Genomic DNA, 20,243 nt, shown 5'->3' with positions numbered 1-20,243 from the left:
CACCAATAATTTTAATTTTTGGAATCTTTATTATATCTGATAGTTTTAATGTATTAAAAATAAAATTCTCTGAGACTAAAGTACTTTCTGAACCAGTATCTATCATAATTTTAATCATTTTATTTTTGGCCAAAGCATTTATATAAATTAAATTAATAGATTCAATAATTTTCTCTTCATCTAAAGAAATAAATTCAGAAGGTTTTTCATAATAGCAATGGCCTAACTTGTAATTCAGAAAGTTTACTGCACAAAATTTTGATTATTAGAATTGTCAGATTGTATCTGACCACTTGGATCTGATGTCCTATGTCTTTCCCTACTATGGCTTCTACTCACATTTTCCTGCCTTGTACTATTTTGTTCCCTGTCTTCGCAGCTTCTATTCCTTCGAACACAATTTACCTGTCTGTTATAGTTAGGTCGCTCTGTATTTTTTCTATTGTTAAAATCTTGTCTATTATTATTAGTGCTGTTATTAAAATGTTGTCTATTATAATTAGTATTGTTATTACAATTTTGTCTAATTTGATTACTGTTATTATTATTAAAATTTTGTAAATTATTACCATACCTAGTATTATTGTTATATGATTGTCTATATTGTTGATTATCATTTTTATTATATTGAAAGTTATTATTGTTTTTTCTGTTGTTATTATTACTTGTCATATTGCCTCTTTGTATTCTTTGAATAAAATTAATAAAACTATCTATTGTTTGAATATTTTGTACAGTTACGGTTTGCACAACATCAGCATCAAAATGTCTAGATACATTTAAGACTGTTTCATCCTCTCTAAGTGGTGGTTCTAAATATGTTGCAACTGTTATCAATTTCAATGCATAATCTACCATATTTGATTTTAAATTTTGATTATACTTTCCAAAATATAGAATTTCTCTAAACTTGGCTTGCTCTAATTCACCCCAATAATAATTTAAAAATTTATTTTCAAATGTTTGAAAATTATCTAAATCATTCTCAATACTAGCAAACCAAGTTGCTGCATTGTCATTTAATGTCATTCTAATATAATCTTTAATATCATTAATATTATTCACAAATCTTAATTTATGTTTTAAACTATTTATGTATACTCTAGGATGCAAATTTTTTATATTACCAGAGAATTTAATCCCAGTCTCATTTGTTAAATTTAAGTAAGGTCTCCCTATGTCTCTCATTTGTGAAATATCATCTATTCTCTGTTCCACATTTCTTATTTGATTACAATTTATTTGGATATTTTGTTGTATATCGTCTAATTTTTCTTCTGTGTTTCTCCTGTCTTCGTTAATTTTTACTTCTAAGTTACATTTCTGTAACTCTATTTTCTGTTCTATATCTATCTTATTATCTTGAATAATCCTCTTTACTTCTGTCCTCTCATTTTCTATCCTTTTCTTGTAGTCATTCCGTATAATTTTTATTTCATTTGCTACTTTTTTCTCTGCAGCTTCAAGTTTTTTATCCATTTGTTTTTCTATTTGCTTTACAATTTTATTATTATTATCTTCTATTTTCTTTTCTAATTTTCTATAATTCTCTTCCATTTTTTTCGTGTTCTCTTCCATTTTTTTCGTATTCTCTTCCATTTTCTTCGTATTCTCTTCCATTTTCTGTTCCATTTTTTTCATGTCTTCTTTGACTTCTTTTGAATTCTCTTCTATTTTTTTTGTATTCTCTTCCATTTTTTTTTGTATTCTCTTCCATTGTCTTGTTCATCTGCATCATTAATGACATCAAAGCTGCCATATTGACATTTTCCTCTCTTTCTGGATTCATTTCTGCAGTATCTTCTGGAACTTGAACTAAACTCTCCTCTTGTATAGGTTGTGTTTCTACTTCCACATCTTCTTCATTCTTTTTGCTTCTTGTACCTTTCTTTCCTTGAGACATTTTGAGACTTTACTTGTTCAAATATAATTAAAAATAAAATCTATATTTTTTTTTTTACTGATAATTAATTTAATTATATGAGAGCACTTATCTTCCCAAACTAATTCTTTTAAATAGAGAGCCACCGCGTTGGGTGCCAAATTGTTATGATGTGTTTTTTGTTTGAATGAGCAATGAGTATTTTTAATAATATAGGGTTTTTATCGCGGTTCTCAAAGAATTAGTTTGTCAGTACTTTTTTAAATTATCTTTATTATAACTATTATGGAACACATATATATATATATATATATATATATATATATATATATATATATATATATATATATATCTAACCTAGCCAATGTAAATTTAAAATAAACTATCTTTAAATTGATACTCTTATAAAACTAATTAAATTCTATAGACAATGTAAAATTTAAACAAACTATCTTTAAAATTGAAATTGTTATGACATTAACTAAATTATATTAACAAAATTTTGTACCTTTCTTTCACTGAATGCCTAAATGAACTGTTTTCCACTATATATATTCTAATCACCACTGAATGTCTTTGTACTTCGGTTATCCTTGTTTTTGTGAAATTTCTTTTTCCAATTATCAGCTTCTACCAATTTAAGATATATTTTTCTTCACCAGCATTTATATACCACCAAGCAAACCAGCAAACACCATTTATATTTATTCTTCTTTTCAATATACCAATATCCAATTATTATAAGTTGATTTATACTAATCTCCAATCATAATATAATTTTAATTCCTTCCAATGTCCATCCAATATTCTTCTAATATACTTTTATAATCTTCAATAATTATTTGTGTATAATTATAAATGTGCATTAAATATATGCATAATTTTAATCTTCATTTAACTCACTATATTAAACAATTGGACTATCTCCAACTAACTTTCATATTTCTTATTAAACTGCTTGACTGACTTACTAAAACTGTGAACAATTGACTTCACTAACTAATCTACTAACTTTCATAATAAACTGCTTGACTTCTGACTAAAAACTTCCTAAAACTGCCATCTTGAATCCAAATCACGGGTATTTATATCCTTTTTGATATTCCAGAACCATCTGGTAAGAGATCATGTTCCATTCGTTCTATTAACTTCTATATAGATGTTCTCGAAAAAAATATCTATTCGATCCACCGCCATAATCATTATTCCAGAATGTTCCAACATAAACACAGGTCAAATTCTGCACTCTGGAGAATTCGTTAATGTTCCATTGATAATTTTGTTGACATTTAGGCTTTTCAGATCAGAATAAACATTCAAATTAGTAACTAACACTCTAATTTAATAAAATACACAATTCAAACAATATATTATTATAACCCCACTTTATATTCGTATTATGATTAATTTCTATCTGTCAATTCGAGAGTATTTTTGGTTGCCTAGGCACATGGCTCACTTACATATATTTACAACATTAAAATTACTAAAATACAACTTTTTACAATTATTATATGCTAATTTATTAAAAATGCCCTCACATAAATATATTTTTATTAAATTCTCTAGTATATAACTTCTTAAAATAAACAAATACTTTTTTATATCTAATATTATGTAGTATATAACTTATAAATTATTTTCTATAAACCCCAATCGTCACAATATATATATATATATATATATATATATATATATATATATATATATATATATATATATATATATATATATATATATATATATATATATATATATATAAATGTTTTGGGTTAATTAGTCAATAATAGGGGCTATTGGTTGACTATTTATTATCTCGAGCTTTCAATTGTGTTTACAATTATTATCAAGAGCTGCTAAAAAAGACAAAATATCTTACAAATTTGAACTAGAAAGAAAAAAATTTTTACTATTTAAAAAATTTAAAAAACTCACCAAATAAAATTAGTTTGGTTAATAAAATTGCTGCAAATACATTTCAAAAAGAATTAATACTAAAATGCCCTTATCTAATAAATTCTTCCCTGAAATTTTAATAGAATTTTGAAAACATTTTCTTAACAAAAATAATTGAATTTATAAATAGTTTAAAGTAGCGACCAATTACAAATAAGCTTCAATGTCATAAATGCCAACTTAAAATTTTTACTTTTGAAAATTATATTGCCAAAAATAAAATTTTGTTTAAAAATTCTTTTTTGTTTAGTAACAAAAAAGAAGAAGATTTATTCACCATTGATAGATTTCTGAAAAAATGTATCAGATATATGGAAAATTAAATAAAAATGTGACATTTTTCAAGTTTCATATATAAATTATAAAGAAATAATATAATTATAAATTTTGTTATATATATTTGATATTGGAAAGTCCATCAAATTAAGAGGAGACTTAAGTTGATAATGCTGACGATTTTGATCCAGACCATGAACATCCTTCTTCTAAATCAGAAGTTTACCAGCCGCTGCCTTCACGATCTAAAACTGCGGAAAAGAGAACTGAATAGTACAGCTCCATTCAGCTCCTAGTGAAAGAAAGAACCATCCTATATACTAGTAGCAACGGCCACCTGACGCAGATATGAGATGAAATTAGAAACCAAATGCTTGATAAATGACAATCTGAATGGGAGGCACAAAGGGAAAAGGCACAATGGACAAAAATGTTAGTACCCGATGTACTATGAAAAAGAAAAGAAAGACAACCAGAAAAAATTTCCTGTCATGACTCGTTTCTTCTTCTTCTTAAAGTGCCTATCCGTTCCGGATGTTGGCGATCATCACGGCTATCTTTACTTTATTTATTGCAGCGCGGAACAGTTCAGTGGTAGTCGTGTTATACCACTTTCGTAAATTTTGAAGCCAGGAAATGCGTCTTCTTCCCGGTCCTCTCTTACCATTTACTTTCCCTTGGAGAATCAGCTGGAGAATGCCGTAACGTTCTTGATTTCTCATTACATGTCCTAGATATTCCAACTTTTTAGTTTTGACGGTCATGAGAATTTCACATTCTTTCCCCATTCTACGCAGGACCTCCACATTAGTAACTCTGTCAACCCAGGATATACGTAAGATGCGCCTATAACACCACATTTCGAAAGCTTCGAGCCGATTCATAGATGCAAGTCTGAATAGTACTCGTAGTAATGACTCGTTTGGCCAAGGATATCCTATCAATTCCAGCTACGTCCGTCCCAGCAGAAAGGCTCTTCCTTAGAGTCGGCTGGACCATGAGGAAAAAAAGGAGGACTCAGTGGCTGCGATCCTTTGTGTCCAGTCATGGATAAACGATAAAATATTTTTTAATTTCATTAAAGAAGATATTATATAAATGAAGAGTTGCAAAATAAATAGATATTGAAATAAGTACTTTTTTGTTCAACTGTGGCTTGTGACTCTATTATATATACAGTGTGTTTGTCCAATTAAGTCGGCATCAAATAGGCCTTTTTTAGGGACAAAACCTAAAATACAATCATCAAATATTAATTTTTCTTCAGTCGTATACGCAATTTGCAAAAAAATATGAATTTTATAAAGAACAAAGAAAGTACCTTTATTTTTAACAATATCGACAAACGTTAAGAAACTTTGATTCCAATTAAAAACTACAGTTTATATCATCCATATAAACAGCAGTTTGTAAATAAATTAAATGGAAAAGATTATGATAAACGGTCTGAATTGTGTTTTAATATAGGTGTCATTTCTTTTTATTTTAAAAATTCTAATTAGCGATTAGACGTTTGCTGTCAAAAATTCGTAGGTTAGTTAGTGCATGACATGTATAAACAAATTGTAAATTAATAGGAAAGTAAAAAAAATATAAATAATATGTTATCAATTAATATAATTTAATAATATTACTCCCAAATGACTCAAAAAATTACAACATCCATTTAAAATAAGAAACCTTTAATATTGAAAAGAAAGAATTGTTGCGTGAATGATCCTCTAATATATAATATAACAATTTTTTTTTATAGTATAGTATCTGAAACAATTTAAACGGGAGAAACTCAAAATAAATTAAAAAATTTCACAATACATTGTACAGGAAAAGGTGCTACGTGTAGAAACTGAAGTAGGTAATTATTAAATTGGTCTAATAATATAATTTTGATGATTAATATATAACACAATCTATAAAAACAAAATATGCCCACAAAAAAATATGTAAATCTGTCTTTATACCATTATTATAAAAATATATTAGGGACGCGGGAGGGGACACCGAAAATAGATGCGGGACGGGACAGATGAAAAAGTGCGGGACGGGACAAGAGCCTGTCCTTATTTTATTTCTATTCGATTCGATAATCGATTTGATTCCATGGTCGAATCGATTAAAATAGATATTTGATTAGATTGGATAATCGATCAGATTCGATAATCGATTAGTTTCGACATTCGATTCGATTCGATAATCAATTAGATTCGATAATCGATTAGATTCGATAATCGATTATATTCGATAATCGATAAGATTGGATAATCGATTAGATTCGATAATCGATTCGATAATCCATTCGATAATCGATTCAATTCGATTTAAGCGATATTTGATTAGATTTGATTCGATAATCGATTTGATTAGTTTCAATATTTGATTCAATTCGATTTTATTCAATAATCGATTCAATTTGATAATCGATTCCATTCGATTCAACAATCGATTCGATTCCTTTTGATTCGATATTCGATTCGATTTGATTCGATAATCAAATCGACTCGATAATCGATTCTATTCGATTCGATAATCGATTCTATTCAATTCAATAATCGATTCGATTCGATAATCAATTCAATCCAAATTCGTTTATTGGTGTAATTTTGCCAGAAGTATAACACACGTCAAAATAAAAGCAGAACAATAGTTCTATTAAAAAATCTTAAATTCTAATTACATAAAAAGACATATCATTTTGACATAGTTTAAAATTGAAATTTCCTTAATTTTACTTTTAAATTGAGTTGTGGAAAGATCCTATAAGTTATCAGGCTATTTGTTATAAACTTTAATTGCCAATACCCTGATCCAATTTGACACCTCTTTAGCCTCCAGTAGACTGGAACAAGATCACACCTATGTCTAGTGTTATAATTGTGCACCTCTCCATGGGTCCCAAAATGCCCCTTGTTCCTCTTAACAAACATAAGGTTCTCATAGATACAAAGGCCCCATAAGCCAATCTGCAATTGTCCCTAAACCAAACTCCTGCAAGAACTCTTATATCCTTACGTTGCAAACCAAAGACTCTCGGCATTCCCGCTGAATGCCAGATCAAGATTGCATATGTTAGATGAGAGTTAAAAAAGGCATATTAAGCTGTTCGTAAGACCTTGTGTAAACACCTGATGCTAGATCTTTGCACACATATATTTTATTTTTGATATTTTTTTACTCAGATAGTCAATGTGTTGATCCCATTAAAGTTTGGGGTCCAAGTGTACCCCAAGGAACTTCACACTTGTCACATCTGCGTTTTAAGTCTGGGTGTCCCTAAGAGCAAAACAGCCCTGTTGGTCTTTGCTTCATTAAGCAAGAGGCTGTTAACACAAAACCACTCTTTGGTGTCTAGACAGTGCAAACTTGGAACCCTTAAAGTCCTCAAATTTGTCAGCTGTGAAGGAGATAGTTGTGTCATCAGCAAGGAGTGTGTATGTAGCGTTTGATTCAATGCTTTAAGGTAAGGTCATTAATAGTATGGGTCCAAGGACGGAGCCCTAAGGAACACCAACATAAACAACACTATCCCCTGACACCTGAGACACCCTCACAGACTGTACCCTGTTCTCGAGTTATGATTGGATCAACTTGACAGTCTGTGGACAGTTGTACCTCTGTAGTTTTTTCAGGAGTATCCCATGGTTCATATAATCAAACGCCTTACTCAAGTCACAAAACACAACAGTGCTGAACTGCATCCTATGAAAGGATTCCAAGATGCAGGACACTAGGTCAAGAATGCCAAGAGTTGTGCTCCTTTCCTTCCTGAAACCAAACTGTAATTATGAGAAATAACTATTACTTTGGAAAAAAAAACTTGTGATTCGCAAGGCCGTGGCCTTTTCTGCTATTTTAGAGATAGCTGGGAGCAATGCAACAGGCTTATGGTTCTCAGAGACATCAATTTTCCCTTTTTTAAATATGAGTGTTATAATAGAACTTTTTAGAACTGAGGGAAATGTACTCTCATTAAAGAATTGATTTATGAAGTGTGTAAGAGGGCTTATGATCCTATTTTTTATCATCTTAATAATGCTAACATTTAAGCCTATATCATAAGCATTTATCACATTGTTTTTTGTTTTTTAAACTATCTATATGATTTACATTGATGTTCTTCAAAAAATTCATATTTAATTCAGGTATACCTTTTATTAAGTTGTGGGCAATTTGAGAAAAAAGATTCTTAAACTCATCTGGAGTGATGTTATGAGCTTGATATAGAGCCCCAGATATTCCTCGTCTATTTATGACGTTCCACATGGTAGGATTTCTTAAGTCAAGATTTCTCTGTCATTAAATTTAAAATTTACTTTTTATTTCATTTTTATACAGTTTTTAAAAATCATTTAGTATTTTTAAGTTGTATGTTTTATGTTGTCACTTAAAAAATTGACATAATTCATGAATGCCCATAAACTTATTAAACTTAAAATATATAAAAGTGTCATTGTCAGAAACAAATCCCCAATCTATCCCAGACAGCTAATTAATACATAAATGTTTACCTTTTTCAGTTATAGGTTGAATAAGCCTTGGGAATTCTTTGTAATGTATACCTGATTCGATAATGGATTAGATCACATAATCAATATTATTTGATATTTGATTCAATTTAATTCGATTTGATTCCAATTCAATTCGTTAACCCATTCAATTTGATATTTGATTCGATTTGATATTTGGTTCGATTCCATTCGATAATCTCTACCTGATTCAATTTGATAATTTATTCAATTTAATTTGATATTTTATTCATTTCGATTTGATTATATTTTATTTTATAAAATATGTCAAAATAAACTTACTTTAATTTTTTTTTATTTTATTTTATATTTATTTTATTTTATTTTCAGTATTTTACATTATTAATAAACACATAATGCACTGCATTTACTACTCCATGTAATGTGTGGTGGCACGAAATGTGTGGTTGTGCGATGTGTCTTTTCAGTTGTTACAGTTTTTACTGTAGGTTTTATTTTTTTCACACCTCAGGCTATCCACTGCTTCGTCTATAGCTTGAGATAAGAAAACTATTCTTCCAAAAATGTTTTTTTCTTGTGTTTCTAATTCAATTTATAAGAGATATGCAATGTAATTTATTTCTATTCTATTAAGTAATAGAGTTATATTCCTTTCTCTGCCTGTTTAAGAGTTAGTGGGAATTAACCACAATTCAATTTGAAAATACATTTATTTTGGTATTTCGATTTCTGCTTTGATGTTGAAAATAAATGTATTTTCAAGTGAAATTGTGATTGATTCCCACTAAATATTAATAGTAAACAAAATAAAAATGACAGAAGAAAATAGCTTTATAACCATCTTGCTTCCTATACTGTTGATGTTAAGATATCAAAAAAAAATATTGTTGTTTTTAGATAAAAATAATTTTTGTATATACCTTTTCTTAATTTCCATTAAAATTATTTCCTTCCTATAATTCCATAACGTGTACACATCTGGATTGGCTATTAAAATTTGTGAACTAATCTGAAGACTTTCAGGCTCATAACTGTCTTTGTTTCTAGTAGATAAAATTTTATTCATTCCCAAATGATATGCAACTAGTTTCTTCTGTTGTTCTTTCCGTTTAAGAACTTTTTGCTCTTCGGAAGTACGAACTTTTAATCTTCCATGCTAAAATTACAAACAAGAAAAGTGATGTGTGTTTATAAAACAATTTGAAAAAAAACTTTTTAAAATTATACTAATTAACTTAAAATTATAACTAATTTTATGGTAAGTATTAGACCAAAGTAAACTCTTATTTTTTCCCCATTAATAAATTTGCATCTTTTAGCCAGAATGTCATTAAACCAGAATTCTTCCAGAAAAAAGTAAAAGAAAAAACTTTTGGGAAAAAAGATTCAGCAATATTCCAGAAAGGAAAAGTTCTTAACAGATTTAGTACCACAGAGGATACCAGTGACTGCTAGAATTGTCAGTTAAACACTACTTGAACAAGTTAAATGTATAGCGTCTGCTGTGGTCCTGCACTACAAGTATAAGCAGGTGACACCAGGTTACTGCTAGTAAGCACAGGTTGGATAAAAGAAATTTTGCAGTTAAAAATTTTCATATTTTTATGAACTGCATTAAAACAAACCAAGCAATATTGGGGATTTCCTTCACACTGTAAACAATAAGATTTTTTTACTTTATTTTTGTCAATGAAGCCATTGATCTTTTTCTTGTAGCAGCTAGCTGTATTGTATTATATATATTGTATTTCAATGGCTTGGTCATGTCAGAGGTAGAAATGAAAACTATAAGGGACGAAGTATAGAGCTGCTATAAGTTGATGGAAAGGGAGGTAACAGAAAATCAATGAGAAGACGGAAGGACTGTGTGGTAAGAGGAATTGAGAGAGAAAGGTTTAGATGAAGAAGAGACAAAGGACAGAAATAAGTGGCGAAGAAGAGTAAGAAAAAGCGACTCCTGAAAGGGACAAGCTTAGGAAAAAGAAGAAGCCAGGGTTATTGTAGTATTAAGTTTAATTTAAGTTATTTAACACTTATGATTTTATAAAACTAAGTAGTTTAAAGTTTTACAGTGTAATATATAGAAACACATACTACAATAACATGTATTTAGTTAATTCTTAAAATCCAATAAAAACTATGTAATTTTATTTTGGCCCAAATCCTAACAAAAGGAAAAACTGAAATTAACTACCCCAACCAGAGTAAATATATATAACACATTACATAAACAAGTATATAAAAAATCATACCATTTTACTCTAAATAAGTTTAACCTAATTTTATGTATTTTATTTAATAATTATGAAAAAAATATACAAAAGCCTTCACTTTCAGAGATATGTCGACAATGAATCTGTCAAAATATGGCGAATGGAGTTTACATATTACAACCACATATTTTATAGGTGATCCGTGGTGTTATTAGGGATAGTTTTATTTATGATTTTTTTAAAAAACAATTTCCGCAGTGGAAATCGAAACATCAAAACAAATTTAGGTTAATATACAAAATTTGTATAATTAGTAGTAGTATTTAATACTACTATAATTCTCATTACAAGCAATATTGGTTTAAGCCTAACTAAAAAAAATTAGAAGAGAGAAGATTAAAATGGACAGCAATTTACATTTGACATGTGACATGTTGACTGACATTAGTTATTTAAACTGGTAGTTGGCAGCAGTTAAGCTTATTGGAAAAAAATAAAAAATAAAAAAATATAAATTTCACTGGGGAAAAGAAAATAATACAAAACATTGGTTAACAAAACTTGTTTAAAATGGGTGTTCCAAAATTTTTTCGATACATAAGTGAAAGATATCCATGTTTAAGTGAATTGGTAAAAGATTATCAGGTACACAAATAATTTAAGCTAAAAATACTTTTTAAAACATTTAATCTTTTTCAGATTCCCGAATTTGATAATTTATATTTGGATATGAATGGTATAATTCACAATTGTTCACATCCTAATGATGAAGATCCCCACTTCCGAATTACAGAAGAGAAAATATTTAAAGACATCTTCCATTATATTGAAGTTCTGTTTCGAATGATAAAACCGCAAAAGGTGTTTGTTATGGCAGTGGATGGTGTAGCCCCTCGTGCTAAAATGAATCAGCAAAGAGGTAGAAGATTTAGATCTGCTGCTGATGCAGCTAAAGCTGAGGCAGAGGCACTAAAGAAAGGAGAATCTTTACCAGCAGAAGAAAGATTTGATTCCAATTGTATTACACCTGGTACTGTTTTTATGGCTCGTCTGCAAGAACAATTGAAATATTTTGTAGTTGATAAAATTTCCAATGATCCTTTATGGCAGAAATGTAAAGTGATACTGTCTGGACATGAGGTATTGTGCAATATTTTTTCACATCCTAAAACTATAAATGTATATGATGATTATGATTAACATATAGTTGTACCAAATAGCCACAATTTGATTGCATATTCCCTGACTTTATCACATAATATTATTATCCTCTTTGCTTTTTGACATTTATATAAAGGTTGAATTTGCAATCCTTATTATGAAAGTATTTTAATTCAACAATATCATATTGTTTACAAAAAAAACAAGTTTCTATCTAGTTATATGAAAAACAAAATATTAAAATATTTGTTTGTTTATTAAAATCAGAAATCTGCATTACAAAAAAAGTACATTATGAATATAGCTAGTTTATGTTAATTCTTAAAATAATACCAAATAAAGAGACATAATAATTTACTTAATATTTATATAAAAAAAAATATATGAAAAAACTTCAAAAATGTATTTAAAAATAAATTTAGCTTTTTTTCCAGTTTATTAATTAATTTCATAATATACTGGTTTGATTTAAATACATATTATTAAACCAAGAGCCGTAGCTATGTTGGTTTTATGAGTAACTACAGTAACAATGTTTTTACAAAGTTTGGTATTTGTTTACATTAGTGAGGGTCCCTAAAAATGCGAATTTTTGTTGGACTTAGCCTGAAAAATAGAAAAAAGGCAAAATTTTCATGTTTACGTCTACGGAAACATACAAAAAGTGAAAAAATGTAACAAAAATTGAAAAAAATTCATAAAAAGTATAGGAAATCAAAATTTAACAAGAGAAAAATGTTATCAAAATACGAAATAGCCTTAGTAGTTACATAAAATTTATAAATCAATTGTAAATACCAATCATTTTCCCCGTTAAATTATCCAAAAATATAAAATATTGTAAAATGGCCAAAATTCATTTATTTGGAAACACAAGTCAAGCGCGTTTGCGCACAATATACAATATTCTGCGCAGGTTCAATGTTGCCACATATACATAGTTTTTTTGCGGAGTAAATACATATATTAAATTTTTAAGTTTTAATAAAAGTGTACAGTTCGCGTCATAAAAAACTGGTACAACTCTTATTTACTATATTCAAGTTGTGTAAGTTGATCTTGTCACATGTGTCATTCTAATTTCTAGGGCACTGTTGCCAGTTCAACGAAAATATTATATGAAATCAGCTAAAAATTATGTGTGATAGACCACGTTTTGAGTATTCTAAAAACTAAAACATCGAGCATTCTCGATCAGTCAGTCACATTAAATTTGTTTAAACATGCATCCTAAAAAATTCTCATATTAATTTTGTAATTTTTCATTATCTCAATTAAGTACTCATACCTTGATTTGTGTTTTATTATAATTTATGAAAATATTTCAATTCAAATATAGTGATAGATAAAATCAATCTACACATAACTTTAAATTATTATAATAAAACATTACAGTGAGGTATTGGATTGTAACTGTCACTTTATAATCTACGTAGGATAAAGTATAATGTTAGTTTTTGTTAATGTTATCGTTCATATAATAAATAAATCTTGGTAGTTGGCCTGTGACTAAACTTATTGATATAAAATACAGTTCGTGTTCGGTAGGTAATTGAAGTAAAAAATTAGGTACAGTAGCTGCATTCCAATGTTCCCTGTGCCAATAATCTAGGTTTAAAGATCCTTCAAATATTTTGGATATTAGCTGAACCCTATCTCTGGTTATTAAATTTATTAAATACGGTTTTTTGTTGTTAATGATAAAAATAATACCTATCTAATAATAACTTTATTTTTTTTAATTAGATTTAGTGCAATTCCGTTATCTGTGATGGCAACAGCGAATTAATTCACGAACCACTGTATCCAGTCTGAACCCAGGTTTACATTGGGAAAAAAAAGTGTACCAGTTTTATATGACGGGAAGTGCCACATATTGTTTTTTGCGGATTAAATATATTGAAATTAAGTTTTAAACACTGTTGTCAAGTTGCAGAGTTAGTGTTTTTGTAAAAATCATTATTAACTATTCAATAACAAAATAAAACCTATTCTAAACTAATCCAATCATATCTAAACTTTAAATTAAAAAAGAAATTAATAACTAATGCACCCAACAAAATAGAACATAAAACGAAATACTCACCAGTTTGATGGCAAAGGCATTGAAAAACAAAAATTGGACTCATTAGTATTTTTGCAAAATTCGTTAACAGTATAGTATATTAAGTATAAGTGGATATTGCGGTCTTTAAAACACGCGCGAAATATAGGAAGTGTTTTAAAGACCAGTTATCCACGAATACTTTACGCTATTTCTTTTTATTGGTACAAATTAATGTATTATTACTACAAAAAATTGAAATAAGAGCTAATAATGTAAAATGGCTGAATTTGTGATGTACATCAGTATACCTTTCGTTATTATGGAAATGGGAAAAACAAAAATTAATTTACAATCTGTCATATCAGAATAATTGTTATTACTGGTTGTATATTGCTTAAAACAAGAATGAGAAGAATGTTTCAAACATTATTGAAAGTGCCATTAATGGAAGAACAACCCTATTGGCTTCCGAGAATGTCGCTAGTATAAATTTGAACAATATTTCAAACAATACCAACTGCACTTTTCACATTCATTTAAAAGATTGGGACGATTGAGATTTTCAAATATTTGAATAAAGCTTTTGGAATATTTGTTAGTAATATTTTATTTCTATATTATTTGTTTGACATTACAAGTTTTGTACTCCTGTCAGGTCAGCTAAATATTTAAAACTGTTGATGTTGCCAGGGTAACTTTAAAACGACGTTTTTGAAAGTTGAATTTAAACACTCTACAGCGTACTTTAAATAAGCAAAATGGGGTACCAATAAAAAAAAAACAAATTTAAACCTAATCTTAACTCATATAATCACATCTAACTATGTAAATTAATAAAGAAGTTAATAACTAATGTATCCTACTAAATACAACATAAAACGAAATAAACTATAATCTATATGTAATAACATAAGTGAATAAAAAATGAAATACAGTTATATGAATCTTTTAGAAACAGAAAACGGAAATGATACTCAATTATCATTATTCCTTTATGATTGTACTTGAGAATTAATATTTTCACAATAAACAATATATTTAAAAAGTGTGGCAACATTGGGTCAAGAAGTATGTACTACGCACACGCACATCATTGACAGCAGCTGTAATGGCGGCGACACCTTGAAATTTATGTCAAAATATCAGTTTTTTAAATGCGAAATACAGAAAAACTATAGCTCAGCGTAAAAAAATGTATAGATTGAAAAGTGAATAAAAAATAAAACATAATCCACTGTCCAAATTTCAGACTAATCCGACTATCCTCACTAATGCAAGTAATTACCCAAAGTTTAAATCACATATGGTTAGTTACAAAATTTGATTAAGGTTTACAGAAAGGTTTTTTCCATTTATTCAAAATACTTATACAATAACAAATCAAAATGATTCAAATCTGATTGGTCTTAAAGTAGTTCAAATTTAAATTTTCTTAGTTGACTTTCCTTCATATTACTGGGCCTCTTATTATACAAAATCAGGCCATTTGGGTATATGCTTCTTTGTGCACCAGAAGTTCACATTATTTCTGTAAGAAAAGTACCTCTTTGCCTAGTATGGTAGTCATGTACAATGTACATATTCAGTCAGTGTTAGGGCAATATTTATAAGTACTTAAGAAAGCTTACATTTATGAATTAATACACAAGCTTGCATAGTATAGGTACATTGATTCAATATTAAGTATTCTTCTTGCACAGTACAAATCTTCTGTTGCATGAAGATGTGGCAGTTGCAAAATATATTAATAGCCCTGTTCGGTAATACTGTAAGAGAATGAAGTGGTTTGTGATTGGTATTACCCCATATGATGGTTAAATAAGACAGATGTGAGTTTGCTAGAGAATAATAAACCATTTTACAATGAGAGAGTCCTATAAATTTAATTTCCCTAGCATGCCCATTGCTGGAGCTATTTTACAACATACCTGTAATATGTGTTGTTCCCAAGTAAGTTGTTTATCTATATACAATCCAAGATACTTGATCATCTCCTTTTTATTAAATTTGAATTTTCTAAAGTTCAACTGCATATCCATATAAATATCCATATTTATATAAGTAATTATATTATTATTATTATTATAATATATATTATATTATATTAGTTTCACTAATTGACATATTTAAATTCTTTAATAAAGCTCATGTTGATTGAAACTGGCTGAATGACAATTGTCCAAGCCAAGAGGAAAAAAACTGCATATCCCTATGTGCATGTACATTTGAAATTATCATATAACTGCACTTATTCATATTATGTCATGGCCAACTGTATAAAAAACTTTTTGAAAATCCCAAATACAAATACACAACTTAACCCTTTGCTTAAAGATTTTCCTATGTGTGCAAAGTATTGATTTAATTGATTAGGTACGTCCTCACCTGTATTGAATGTAGAATTATGATATTGTAACTCATGAATTGTTTGTCTTTTTTCTATATTTTGATTTGTGGATAATATGATTTAATGTTAATCATATTTTTTGCTGTTTTTTGTGCCTCTCCTCAGTCATTTTTGCCTTTTTCTTCATCTTCCTTTGTTGAGCTCTAGGGGGGCATTTTTGAGACTTATTTATTTTATAAATTTAAAAATCTGAAATTATGATATTATATTTTTTATAATTTCGAATTTTCAAAATGTAAAAAATAATTATTTGGCTTATGTGCTGAAAAGCAATTCTAATGTGCTAACAAGATCAGAAATTGTTTTTTGATTGAAACACCTTTGAAGTTTTTGGGCTTTCTCCCCTAGTGACTGACTTTTAATTAAGTTTATTTATAGTTTATACGAGAGTTTTAATGATATTATTTGTAGATTTGTACATATATTTAAATTAAAAATTTCAATCATAATATTTTTTCTAAAAAGATTCAGTTATTAAAAGTTTAAATAATATTTTATTTTCTTAAAAAAATATATGGTGCATGAGTAAGATTTGATCTCTAATTTTATAAAATGCAAAAAATTAATACTAAGCGTTATACGTCCACACAGCATCTACATTAGAAAATATCTATATAATAAATAGCGCTGACATGACCGCTCCCTAGTGATACAATAAGGAACTAAAATCTTGTTCAACTTCTTCTCTATAATGTGTATAACTTCTGCAGAGACTAAAAAATGACAGTGAAAGATCCTTCTATATGTGTCTATATTCTTTGATACTAGGAACATAGTTATCACTTTGTTTACAAAATATTAAGAACATGTAATATAATATACTAAAATACTTAAACTATCCTTAAAAGACTAAAATAAATTGTTAAAAACATCCAACCTCTCCTATCCATTAGTGATGAGAAGGTCTTGAATGATCCATTCATAAAGATCTGATCTTTTCGAAGACCTGTGATTGATACAATCACATTCTGTGACCCTATCGTTCGAATGACCCTATGAATCATGCCTATGAAGACGCTGTCTAGTGTTTACGAAACGAACTGTGTGATCGCAACAGGTTGCTCCGTCAAATTAATGCATGAACCGCGAACCGCAAAGGATAGTTCAAATGTGTTCGTAGTTCTCTGGTTCAAACGCTGATTTCAGTTTCCCAGAATGGCGAAACCCTTATGCTGCAAAACGGTAAATTATATACATTCGAATTGTTGAGTCAATAGTCCCGTAGTCTGTTCTATTTATAAATTTATAGGAAATAAAATACATTTTAATGTTGCATTATCATTCATTCATGAACATAACAATACGGAATTTGTAATTTTACTTAACTTTTTCAAGTATTTTTTTGTATTTTAATGATTTCTGAAGATGATTTGAGAAATACAAATCTTAATGTCAGCCTTAAACTATATTTCATTCTTAAATTTATAGTAACAATATCGAATTCTACACGTAACCAACAATATAATTAAAGTCATTCTAATGAACGAATCTGTATGGACTATGTATAAAAATCTATTATATAGATGAGACTTGGTTAAACGAAGGTCATACTGTAAACAAAGTTTGGCATGATTTAAATATTAAAAGCAGTCGACAAGCGTTCCTTGAAGGTCTCTCTACGGGTCTAAAAGCACCATTAGGTAAGAGCCGACGTCTAATAACACATATTGGTAGTGAACATGGTTTTCTTCCTGGAGAACTCTTAGTTGTTGAATCCAAAAAATCGGGAGATTATCACGAGGATATAGATGCTGAGAAATTTGAGACCTGGTTTTGGTTCATATTGACAAAAATTGAACCTGACTCAATAATCATTTTAGATAATGCTTCCTATCACAGTCGTCAAATAGAAAAGCTTCTAACAACAAGTTGGCGAAAAGGAGAAATACGTGAATGGCTAGATAGGAAAGAAATCAGGTATGATAAATCTATGGTTAAGCCGGAGTTAAGACTAAATATTGCACGACAGCATAAACAAAATTTCAAAAATATGTTGTTGATGAATGACTCATAACCATGGGGTATTTTTTTCACCGATTACCACCGTACTATTGTGAGCTTAATCCTATTGAGCTAATCTGGGCACAAGTAAAAAAGGAGGTAGCAAGTAGAAATACTACCTTTAAGTTATGTGATGTAAAAGTGCTCTTCCACGAAGCCATAAATAATGTTACCCCAGAGAACTGGTAAAAGTGCATCTTTCACATGCAGAGAGAAGAAGAAAAGATGTGGAATTTAGATATACAGGCAGATATCATTATGGAACCCATTGTCATTCAACTTGGTGCAGATAGCGATGACTCAGACATTTCTGATTCTGATTTCTTGATTGAGTAAAAGTAACTTATGTAAAATTGATTAATAATAATGTATGGTCCCCATCATACCACTGTTACATTCAACAGATTGAAAGAGTCCAGAATAAATTTTTGAGGGTAGCAGCCTATAAGAGTGGATACAGGAGAGAGGAATACGACTATCAGTGGGTAAGAGATAGTCTTAACTTACCAACACTTGAGTCAAGGAGGATATTGTTAGATTGTCCTCAACTTTTATCGCTTGTTAGTCTTAAAGTTCCTAGTAGAAGCAACAGACAATCAGAAATCCTTTCAGTGCCATTTCACCACACTAATTATGGTATCAAGGAACCAACTACACGATTGGTCCGGAGTGCTAATAGCCTACCAAGACAAATGGATATTTTTGACTCCAAAATTAGTTTGTTTAAAAAACAACTAAAAAGTATTTTACAATAAGTTTGTTGTAAGTAAATCTGTATTATTCTTATATGTTTGTATTATTCTGAGGTGTTTTTTATTTTAATAATTTATTGTTGTTAAGGTGTAACTTTGTAAAACTTGTGATTGTTATTTTAATAATTTTATTGTTTTTAAGATGTAACTTTGTAAAAATTGTAAGTAAATGGATGCCGTATATAAATAAATAAATTCAGTTTGAAAAGTATTTTCGTGAGTTTTCACCAAGAACGTAAGATGAAATTTTATTGTGTTGTTGATACCTTTGGGAACACACATGTATTATTTGATGATGCCGTTTAATTTTATTTCGATTCTTTAATATTTGAACCTGAAAATGATAATGTAGTATGTAATTCATTTACTTGTAAAAATGTACTATTTAATATAAATTTTAAAAATATTTTTGAGGTACTTACAAAATTAAATATTAATATTAATAAAATTGCTGTAAATATTTATCCAAAAACCTCGACTTCTATGGTCTTCCTTACGTCCTTCTGCCGGCACCGTAACTGTCTATACTTTAAAAATTCGTGACTCCGTAAGATTTCCAGATCGAAGTATAGTGGTCATACAAAATGGAACTGTTATAGCTGAAAGGTACATATTGGAGATCCTGGAGCAACATGAAGTACCATTTCCTCCTTATATCGGCGAAAATGTCGTACTAATGCAAGATAATGCCAAACTATCTAGAAGGGGTAGAAATTAACACTATGGAATGGCCAGCACATAGTCTGGATTTAAATCCGATTGAAAATCTCTGGGATATCCTTGGTAGGAGATTAAGAGTGACACCGATCCAACCAAACAACTTACAGGAAGTGGGAGAGAGGCTGATCCAGAGTTGGAGAGAACTAGCCAAAATGAAATACGGCAATTAATTTTAAGTATGGGCCAACGATGTGAGGCTGTTATACGTAGTAGAGGTGGAAACACTCGTTATTAAGACTTTTTTCGTATTTTAGTTTACTTTTCTTATCATTATTTTTTTAGAATTTTCCGTTTTTTTTTTCTCCTGTAGGTACTTCAACATTTTCTGATGATTAGAAAAATTG

At 29.0% G+C, this 20,243-nt stretch overlaps 2 protein-coding genes across 4 annotated transcripts in view; one reads left to right on the top strand and one right to left on the bottom strand.

Annotated features, from left to right (window-relative positions):
• Window positions 1–11,004, bottom strand: part of RabGGTa (Rab geranylgeranyltransferase subunit alpha) — an 87,916-nt gene extending 76,912 nt beyond the window's left edge. Inside the window, exons 1-2 of the mRNA XM_072540491.1 lie at window positions 10,851–11,004; window positions 9,519–9,754 (exon numbers count right to left, since the gene is read on the bottom strand). Coding sequence (XP_072396592.1) covers window positions 9,519–9,754; window positions 10,851–10,853 — 239 coding nt within the window. The 5' untranslated portion in view covers window positions 10,854–11,004. The remainder of the gene's footprint in view (window positions 1–9,518; window positions 9,755–10,850) is intronic.
• Window positions 11,005–11,255: 251 nt separating this feature from the next.
• Window positions 11,256–20,243, top strand: part of pcm (5'-3' exoribonuclease pacman) — a 160,287-nt gene continuing 151,299 nt past the window's right edge. For 2 of the 3 annotated variants that reach the window (XM_072540489.1, XM_072540488.1), the window contains exons 1-2: window positions 11,257–11,456; window positions 11,511–11,951. In XM_072540489.1, the coding sequence (XP_072396590.1) occupies window positions 11,382–11,456; window positions 11,511–11,951 (516 nt within the window). In that variant the 5' untranslated portion in view covers window positions 11,257–11,381. Of the gene's footprint in view, window positions 11,457–11,510; window positions 11,952–20,243 lie in introns of all 3 variants that reach the window. The other variant, XM_072540490.1, reaches the window with a different exon arrangement.

Source organism: Diabrotica undecimpunctata, chromosome 8 (assembly GCF_040954645.1).
Source record: "Diabrotica undecimpunctata isolate CICGRU chromosome 8, icDiaUnde3, whole genome shotgun sequence".
NCBI classification, from domain to species: Eukaryota; Metazoa; Arthropoda; class Insecta; order Coleoptera; family Chrysomelidae; genus Diabrotica; species Diabrotica undecimpunctata.
The sequence above is the reverse complement of the archived record's forward strand: the minus strand, read 5'-3'. Positions and strand labels throughout refer to the sequence as shown.